General features: G+C 36.6%; 1 protein-coding gene across 1 annotated transcript in view; it reads right to left on the bottom strand.

Moving 5' to 3' along the window:
- Nucleotides 1-1,382: 1,382 nt before the first annotated feature.
- LOC119418818 (polycystic kidney disease protein 1-like 2) overlaps nt 1,383-10,778 on the bottom strand; it is a 37,901-nt gene continuing 28,505 nt past the window's right edge. The window contains exons 33-34 of the mRNA XM_037686111.1: nt 10,466-10,597; nt 1,383-1,577 (exon numbers count right to left, since the gene is read on the bottom strand). Coding sequence (XP_037542039.1) covers nt 1,383-1,577; nt 10,466-10,597 — 327 coding nt within the window. The remainder of the gene's footprint in view (nt 1,578-10,465; nt 10,598-10,778) is intronic.

Here is a 10,778-nt window from a genome sequence, read left to right as displayed (position 1 = left end):
AAGCTATAATGTAAGCAGGTAGAAAGTCAATAAAAACAGAATACTACCAAAATGTCAGTCTAAAATAAAGATTTCAGCCGTTTCTTGGATAAATCCATTGATTCTTCAGCATGTTGATAAAAGGCAAAGACTTTCATAGAATCTGAGCAATAACTACAAAGAATCTGTCAACCTTGATTTAGAGACAAAACTACTCACGGTCAGGCAACCTCCTGGTAACATAAAGCTGTAAAAGATTAAAAATATACAAACGTGCATCAACATGCAGAGACTTAACTGTTCAGAGCAGAACCAGAGTTGAGAGATCAGTGATGATGGAGCTTGGAGAACCTGCTTAAAAGCTGAGCTACATTTTGATAGACATCGGTGGAAACGTTATGGAGGTAAGTAAGATAAGATAAACTAAAATTAGAGAAGTCAGTGTGGGGCAGTGGGATTAAATAAAAGCTTGAACAAGCATCCTAATCTAAACATTGGAAATGACTTTGTAGCTCTTAGCTTCTTCACAGGGAAATCCAAAAATAGACTAAACTTTTGATATGAGTCAAAAGACAGATTGCCATCAAAAGTCAGCCCTCATTTTTCATGGTGGGTTCGATGAATTAAATTTGTTTACCCTCAACAGCCGTTCCAACAGTGCACAAGGACTTTACTGAATGCATGATGTTCTGATTTTATAATAAAACAAGCTTAATTTGTGTGTGCTGTGAAACAGAGAAGACTAATATTGCAAAGATGCCCTCAGTAGAAAATCAAAACACAGAAGAATTACTGAATATTTATCATCAATAGTAAAAATAAGTAACAAAATCAAAGGTGTTTGGGAATCGGATCAATTGTCTTATAGTAGATACCATTATTTAAAAAAAAGTTTAAAAATTGTGTTAGTTCACGATCCTTTAAACTCTGTACTGGAAAAAAAAAAGGCAGCTAGTCTGAAATTAAAAGGCAAATGAAAGGTGAGAGTATGCTTTTATTTTTGCCAGACATAAACAGATGTTTGTCACAGCACTTCTATGATTGAAGCATTTGATTTACAAGACAGAAAAGGAAGGAGAAAAGATGAAGGGCTGAATGTATACAAAATATGTAGATTTTATTTCAGAAAATGTAACCTAGTTTTTCATAGACATTTGTCTTTACATATTACTAAGGTAAAATATAACTAATTACATAACTGAGATTTAAAATCAACGACTACTCAAAGCTAAAATACTAAATATGTAAATTTTTCACTAGTTGTATTATTATTTTAAATAACATTGATTATAACCCATCAAACTGTCATTCTTCTACACTAACACTTTCACCAAACAGAGAAAAAGCAAAGAGCCTGACTCAGTGATCACACTAAAACAGGAAATTAAACACAAACGTGGGGTTCACTTTTCAGATTTGTGATAAATGTTGACATCAGCTGAGGAGGCGATGAGTAAATCTCTGCTGTTATTGAGAGCCAAGCCACTGCTGCCACTCACATCCAGCCCCGTGGAGTCCTTTTTGCTTTTATTGTTGACGCCAAATAAGTTGCAGATTTTGTTCAGCAGGAGGTCGACAATCTCATCCTCTTCTGAAGGCTGGGTGAAAAAATAAAAAATCACTGTTAGATAAACATGAAAAAACTGGAGCTCTTGACACTATGAAAGCTCAAAATATCTAAAGAGCTCTTTATACTATTAACTTTAATTTGCAGTAATTGCTTTCCCTTTTATGCAATTTGAAATTACTATCACTGGAAATTATGAGTGATGTTCAAATATTGCACTTTGTAAGGGAAAGGTTTGACTTTTATCTCATGACTTTTCACAATTAAAAAACATCTTCATGCTGGGAATCAAGACCGGCGGTTTTAAATCCTGCAGACTGACACATTTGGTTTTAATAATCCACACAAAGATTTGACAAACCTCAGAGAGGAGCAGAGATGAAAGACACATTCTGTGATTGCTGAAATTATTGCTTAACACTGCTCATTTGAATTCAAGAGAAAATGTGAGTGGATGGAACTCCCTGCTGCTCTGAAGGCTATCCTGAGTGTGACCCCTGTGCAAATGGCTTTGATTCTGCTTGTTGTCATTCTGCTTTGTTTCCACACCAAGGTTTGAAACACTGTGTACTCCCAGTGGGAGACAAGTGGTGTTTGGAAGCAACAAGAATTAAACTTTACCAAAAAGAGGCTTAAATGTAATATTACCCAGCTAGCCAACCATCTTACAATATGTGGCTTTGGATGTATATTTGTGGTTTGGTTGTGGGGTCAAAGCTCCCTGGCTCTTCCTGTAGGAGCCCAAGGCATACCAAGGCTAGATAGAATGATCCCTCCAGCAGGTTTGGGTCCTCACTGGTTTTGCCTCTCAGTGGGATGTGCCCAGAAAATTTCCAGCAGCAGGCACCCAGTAAGCATCCTAATCAGATGACTGAACCACGTCAGTTGACTCCTTTTAATATGAAAGAGCAATTTTATCCAAACATCTCCCAGATAATGGCACTGCTCCCCTTCTGTCTGAGGCTGAGCCCAGCCCCCACTGTGCAGGAGGCTCATTTGAAAGGCTTGTATCCAGAATGTTGTTCTTTTGGACACATTTCACAACTCATGGCCTTAGATGAGGGTTGGAACAGAGATTGACCAGCAAATTAAGAGCTTTCTTCACCACAACATACTGGGCTCTCTGGAAACTTGAATTCCTCCACTTGAGGTAGAGCTTCACCCCTATTAAAATAATAATAATATTTGTCTTTTCTGGTTCAGAACCATATCCTCAGACTGAAGACTGGTTTACTGTCCATCCAGATTTTTCTACTCGTACCCCCTGCTGAGACCTCATCTTGTGCATTGCCCCTAATCAGAACATGTTTCCTACAGTGTATGTGACAAGCGTTGTATGATTGGTCGTAGGTGTTTTTGTTTATAATAAGAGGTTACAAAGTCATCATTACAACTGCTCTAGCAAAATTGGTAAAGAAAGTAAAACTTATTGTCAAAAGAACTTCTAAAAGAAGATCAGACAATTTTTGTGCATGCAGGGGACAACATGGTGAACCGGTGGCTCTCCATGGTTGTGCTGACTAAGTGAGAGAGAGAGTACCAGTCCCCAGAAGCTGTAAAGGTGATGTGTGAGAGAGAGTACATCTGGACTGGGCAGCATAGGGACACGTTCTCACAATTTTCCCAATATCGTAAGTATTGACAGTGTCTTTGTGAAAATTTTACAAAATGGGATGACTTATCAGCTGTTTATCTTTGAGAATGAATTAACCATGTCAAAAGGACCTTCTAAAATCACATCAGCAAATTCCAATGTCTAAAAGTCTTGTGATGCATTACCAGAACTTTAGAGGAGCTGACTCTCATACTGGACACTTCACACTCAGCTGTGAATGGCCCAGAGCATTCTGAGGGATATGGCCACAAAAGAGGCCACAAAAACCACATAATTTACGAAAAGCATACACGAGACCCTGAGATTTCCAAACCTGTTCCCACAATCTCTATGAAATGCTGTCCACTGATACTGCACAGAGGAATGAAGACAAGGGGAAGCACTAGCAAAGTCCAACTCTGATGAAGGGCAGACTTGGCTTTGTGCTGAGAATACAGACACAGGCAGAGGTCTTCAAGGTATTTAAGAAGTGCCCTGGCAGCAGCTCTGGGGTGGACAAGATTATCCATGAAATGCTAAAGGCTGGAGAATCTAATCCTGGACGGCCATTATCCTGCATGTTTTAGATATTTCTCAGCTCTTCAGCATGTCTTCAAATTCCACAGAAGCCTGTTAATCACTCATTCATTTAAGATCAGGTGCGTCAAAACAGAGAGCAATCTAAAACTGTGGGGTTTCTGTCTTCTTTGTATTTGGCTGCTCTCCTGTGTTTCTCTTTCGTTAGTGTCCCTATTTATTCAGTGTCCTTGTGCCCTGTCATTTGTCTGTGGATTGTCCATTATGGCTTTCATTTCCTGTCTCCTGCCGTGCTTCATGTACTCCTTAAAATTCCTTGTTGCCTTCCTGCATGTGGGTTCAACACATTAGATAGGCCGTGATAAAAGCATGCACGCTAATTAAATTAAATGCAGTTAGAGACCCTCCAGGATCAGGATTAGGGACCACTGCTTAAAGTTTTTGATGCCTTAATATTGCAGCTTGTAAAATAAATCAGAAGGCTCTGAAAAACATTACTAGATATTTGAGAGATAAAATCTGACCTGCAATTTCACTGAAGATACAAATGTTGAAAGTCTTCCACATAACAACAAAGCAGAGAGTCACAAAACAAAACCTGATTTGAATTTTGCTTTCACTGCATCGTAAAGCTTCAGTCACTTAACTTTCAACATATCGGGCCCTTTTGCCACGGTTAGATGTCAACATGACTTTTGGGACATTTAAATGTCATTAATTATTTTCATTTTCACTTGATCTCTGCTTTGGGGATAGCTGTTTGCAGAATGCTCCAACTGTCTAGACAGCTGCAATTATGTGACCAAAACAAGATTTCTCAGCAACAATCCTAGTCGTGTTCTGCACCACAGGCTGCAACAACTAACTACTGAGGTCCAACTGATTTTCTCAGAATCACAAAGAAAGCAGACAAATGGGATGCAGGTACGTTGGAATAGCTGTTGTGATCCTATTAATATGACTCTGCATTGCACACTTGAAAGAACTGGGCACTAAATGTCCATCATCTTTGTTCAAAATCGTTTTAAATTTTGAAATAAAATAAAGCGATACAAATTGTGCTTGTCCCAAAATTAACATAGTCGGAACAATAGTTTTGTTTTTACCTTGATTTCATACAATATACTGTATTTTGACAACCATTGTGCAAAAAATTCAGAAATTTAAATACTGGTTACCTTTGGAACAGAAATATGTTGACTTTCTTTTTCAACACTACATTTTTTTTTAGTGCACCAAACACAAACAGTTCATGTTTGTGGTGATGTTCAATGTTTTATGTTATGAGTGCTTAGTGTATATTTAGTTGATGTTTTTCTTAGTTCATATCTTAGATGTTATTACTGTTTTTCTTATACATTTTATTGTTGGATGTAACTGGGACCCTGTGTACATAATTTCGCTCCACCACATGTACCACATGAGGTGCGAATGACAATAAAGAAACTCTGACTCTGACTCTGACTCTGAGAATGTATGCATTTTGCACCATTAAACTGTTCAGAGATGATAATCTTTCTTTAATTTGTGTGTCCAAATTATATATATATATATATATATATATTGCAACCATAGAAAAGTCAGAGACATAAGCAAAAATGTTATCTGGTTAAAAAAAAAACCTCTTTCCTAAAATTACAGAGTTGTTAGAAACCCTTGTTTTTATTTGTTGGCACAGCAAAAACTTCCTTTTAGGGATATTTTTGTTGTTGTTTTACAACTTCGCAGCTTTTAGGGGGGAAATATATTTTATGCTCTGCTTCATTGTTGATATTTCAAATTTAATCAATCAGTCTTTAGATCTCTAATTAGTCCAAAACAGTTTTTTTATTGATCTTTCTGCTCTGTATTTATAGTGAAGTTCTGTTAGAAATAAGTGCAGCAGAGTAGGTTTGAAGAAAAGTGGTTACATTTGTTCACTCAATAATCTAAAACAAAAAAAAAATTACAGTTTAATCTATTAACTTTTTTATAATACAACCTAATTTTGCGGTAAATTGAAGCTCTGCTGGAGTTTTATTAGAAGTGTTCATCTGTTTTACAACTTTTTTGATGCAACTTAAATCAGACTTTCTGTAAAGAGAGTAATAACTGTAAATAAAGAGTTGCAAAGTTAGTTTGCAACCAGTTAGTAGAAATTAGGCCTTGCATCTCAGAATGTGTACAGAACAATGTTAAGCACTTAAAATAATACGTGTACTTTCTTATAAGTTCATTGTCAGGTATGCTCAGGTAACAAAACACCTACTTTTAGAAAAAGTGTTGAAAATTGCTAATTCAATCTAAAACTGCTCAACTTGCTCTGGTTGTGAGCAAAAGATTCATATATTAGAAAAAATGAAAGGAAATGTAAGGACTGAGAAATTAATGAGTTTCTTTATTCTAATTAGCAATTTTAAGTTTAAAAACAAATGTTTTTGTTCGGTCTTTGTGGCTTGTAATCCATAAAGGATTTCTTATTTCAGGACAACAATAGCTATAATAATAAATAAATGTTTCATTTATAGTATGAACCAAACGATTAATATACTAATATTTCATTGTCAAACAATCAAATTAATTTTTGGGGTGAAAAGGAACCAACAGGTTAATAAAAGTAAATTAACAGTTGTATGAAACAGAAGCTTTGTAAAGAAAATAATTGTGTTTTAGGAACCTGACGCAATCCTTCCAACGTCATGAAAACAGAATTTCAGACTCATGCAGGTTAATAAAACTTGCACATGCAAAACTAAAAACTAGGGTTGCACAATGTTATTGATTTCTGTATCAGATGATATTAGCGTTAAAGTTAAATATCGGACATGGGGCATTCCATCAAAATAACACCGGTATAAAGGACGCTGTTTTTGTATGACAACGCAGTGACAAGGATGCCTGCAGCACCAGCACAACGTCATGACGTCACACACGCCTACCTGATCTGATCATAGTGGAGAGGAAGAAGTCAAAATGTCGGCGGTGTGACGTTTTTTGTTGTTGTTGATATCAGATTCCTAAGATTTTTGGACGACGTTGAGCCTCTCTACATCGTCCCTAGTCAGAGATATTTCTCTGACGTAGCCTTACTCGAGTTACAAGCACTTGGGCGAGTTTAACCACAGACATTTGGACGTCAAGTGTTAGTCCCGTTAGCATGATTAGTCTTACGGCACAATGGATAGACAAAAACTATGAGCTTAAAAAGGCTGTCCTTCATGCACAAGAGTGCACAGGATCTCACACTGCAGCTATAGGAACCTGGAATAAGCCTCCACAACTTAATGAGACAGCATCACAGGTGACTAATGCTTATAAATAATATTTAACATTTTATTTAATATAAGTTAAAGTGCTTTGCATATGGCTATTACTGAATATATGTCACCAGTTCTTACAGCTGTTACACAATTTTTGTAGTAAATAAAAAAGAGCCTAAATAAGAGGGCTATGTTCTGACAAAGGAAAGAATATAAAATATTGGTACTGGTTATTGGTTAAATAAGTTTTAACATATCAGCGGATATCGACCAAAAATCCAATATCGTGCATCCCTACCAAAAACTATTTATTTAAAAAGAATGTTCAGTCTTTTTAATTACTGCGAAACTGAATTAACACCTGCTAACTTTTGAAGATGTAAACCAATCAGCCATAACATTATGACCACTTTGTAAACATTAAGTAAGACCCACATTTAACATCAAAGCAACAAGTCATAGCATTAGATTAGCATTATATGTTTTATGTCCAGTTCTCTCGGTCCTATCAGAGTTCAGTTTAGAGCGTTTGAAAGTCTTTGTTGTGATGTTTGGCCCTGTTCAGCTCTTGCACTAACATCCTGAGAGATATGATAGCAATCAGATAATACTAAATTTAGATGTGAATACCCTCTAAACTGGACCTTTTCTATTCACAAATATTGCATAATCTTTTCTCAGACACCCTGAGCCTGTTGGACCTCCTAATGGACTGATGAGACCCAGAGAAGCAGCAGAGCTATAACCTGGATGTCTCGGGCAGAGGGTTAGTCCGTCATCTGTCGGCTGATTAAAACTAAAACAACCAGCCTGGAAATACTCTGAAGACACCATATTTTGTTTTAATTGTTGTTCTTTTGTGGCTACGTTTTAATGAACTGTTTATGAATCCTATGAAATGTTTGGATTGTATTCAACAGAGTGGACTGTAATATGCAGTGTGATGAGTTTCTCTTTACTTTGTTCATCACGGTAAAGATATATTGTGCTGTTTCAACAGCAAGACAGCAGTGCTGTTATGTTGCATTATATTCACCTAAATAAATATAGGGCTGATGTGAAATTCTAACGGTGTAGCACAGCAGTGTCACGATCCTCAGTGTCGGAACCCAAATGCAGAGAGGCGAGCGAGGCAGGAGTTCAAAAACAAAAACAATTTATTCTTTTTAACAACAAAACAAAAGGCTGTCGGTGCAGCAAAACTTACTTGGGCAGATAGGATCAGAAACCAGGCAGAGCAGATAATCAGGTGGACAAGAAACAAGACAGAAGAGGACTGAGATGTCTGTAAACACAGAACAATCACCGGACAAAAAGTGAAGGAGAGACAGGCTTTTTATGAGACAGAGGGAGAGTGAGTAACGAGAGCACCTGGGCAGGTGGCTGATGAGGGACAGGTGTGAATGATAAAGATTGAGTGGAGAGGCAGACTGAGGAGTGAGTGGAGAATAACAGAATCAGATAAACAGAAAATCACACACAGAGCAGAACAACAAAAATATAAAGAGCAGACAGAGACAGAACCTAGAAGTGGAAGGAAATGATTTAGTTTGTGGGATGATTGTTTGAAGATATAAATGTTGGTTCCTGGTTGCAGCTTGAAGGAGAAGGCAGAGGCTTAGGCAGATGGGGGGGCAGCGGGGGCCGCTGACCGTGACAGTTGGTTCCTGGTTGCAGCTTGAAGGAGAAAGCAGAGGCTTAGGCAGATGGGGGGGGCAGCGGGGGCCGCTGACCGTGACAAGCAGTGGGTTTTTACAGGTTAAAATGTACATTTTTGCTTGGACATTGAACCCTGTGAAGTAATTATTTCATACTTTTGTCACGTATGTTAAGTAGGAAGAGATATTGCTGCAAAACTATTACCCAAAATACTAAAAAGTGTCTTTATTACAAAGTAATCCTGTAGTTCAGGAGTCTGAATGTGTTGTAGTTTCTACAGAAGCATCAGCAAGCTACAGTGCAGTGACTGATAGTGAAACCTAATATAAATGGCAAGATATGAACAGGGCCTTTGAGTTTTCAGCAGGTTTTGTTTGCTGTTGGTAGTGGTTGGACTGACAGGATCATTTATTTCCAGCAGAACGAACACAATGAACTGTGTTACTTCACCTGTCCATCATCATAAACTTCTGATCAGTGTATGAACCCTGAGTACACACTGGTGCCACTTTTAATGTAATTTCTACCCATTTCACACCAATTTGTCTGTCGGAAGCATCTATGCGGCAGCATGTGATTTACACGTTTTAGCACAGATATTCTGACAGGTGCTGCCAGTCACAAGATGAATTTATTAGTTCTTGATTTTTTTTTTATATATTGAAATGTCAAATAATGAGTTATAAGTAATTTATTCTGCTCAACATGCGGTAACAAAGTAAAGAGTCACTGCAGGCAGTCATTTAAACTCACAAGATATGAAGAAAAACAGGCATTTGTCTGAAATTTTAATGTTATTCAACAAAAAGTCTTTTTTTTTTTTTTTTTTTGATTTGCTTCTCACCAGGTGAAAGTTTTCTCAGCTTGTCACATTTTATCAGTTTACTGCACAAGTAGTGTGCAGTTTCCAGTTTATTAGGCTTTTAAAGTCTCCTGCTGCAGCTAGAAATCAACGTTGCTTTGAAATGTATTTCTATTTGTACCAAATTATGCAAAAGAACAGATAATTTACAGTCTAATGTAATAGCCATGTCCAAATATGATACTTACAACTCAAGTATGACACATGTACAATCATGGCTATTTGTAATTTAAGAAAGACAACATGCAAACTCTTCCTTAAAAAAATTATTTGTAAATAGAGCAAATAAGGACTTTATAAATTCTGATTGGCATATGAGGAGCAAAGTTAATATAATGTTACTATTTTAAACAAATAAATACAACATTAACCCTGCTCTGTTGGGGCTAAATTTAACCTTTTATTTGTTTAAAGAAAATGTAATCTATAGTGCAACTGATAGGAAGATTAAACTAAAAAAAAAACACACATGAGTAAAATGCTTTAAAAAAAAATGTTCAAAGTTTACCACAAACTAATAAGTGGTGCGTTGATGTCCCCTGTCGCTGAAGGATTTGAAAAGTGAAAGTTGTATATTTGTGTATGCGTATTTAACAAGATGAGTGTTTTTTTCTGGACTGGAATTGAGCAGGTTTTGCAGGTAAATTTTCATGTTTGTGGTGCAAGATATGTAAGCGGTCAGGAGTTAAACTGTGTAAAAGAATAGAAGAAGATATTTTTTCCTTGTCTGAGGCGGCACTGAGTGACATATCTTGGCCAGGTAGCAATTTTATCCACCATTAGGTGCAATGGTGGAGCCAGAGGGTGGCCAGTGGTGGCATTGACCACCACAGATTAAGCTACGGCCATGCCAATGGCCACCCCAATCAAGAAACTATACTTTAAGCAATATATATATATATATATATATATATATATATATTAAATGAAAATAAAGGTTTAACAAATAAAAGCATAAAGATATTTGATAGTGTTTACAGCAAAGTGAATGAGATCTCTGATTAAAATAAACTATTTTAAAACATTACCTTGTGGTGAATTTTCTCCTCGTTTAGTGCTTTGAGAATCACAGAAATGAGGAGATTGAGAACCATGAACGACATGAAGATAATACAGGAACCAAAGAGTAAGCCACCAAGAACGGGTTCACTGTCCAAGACCTGGAAATAATAATGATAATAAACACAAAAAAATGGAATTAAGAAGAAGCTTTAATTGTTACATAAACACACAAATTAAAACCAAACACAGTCGTGCACAAATGTTTTAAACAATTCTCAGCTTTTGTTCTATTTATAAACCTATTTTTTAATTCCTGCTTCTTGGTATAAATGTATTAAA

Source organism: Nematolebias whitei, chromosome 13 (genome assembly GCF_014905685.2).
Source record: "Nematolebias whitei isolate Nwh7 chromosome 13, NemWhi1, whole genome shotgun sequence".
Classification (NCBI taxonomy): Eukaryota; Metazoa; Chordata; class Actinopteri; order Cyprinodontiformes; family Rivulidae; genus Nematolebias; species Nematolebias whitei.
The sequence above is the reverse complement of the archived record's forward strand: the minus strand, read 5'-3'. Positions and strand labels throughout refer to the sequence as shown.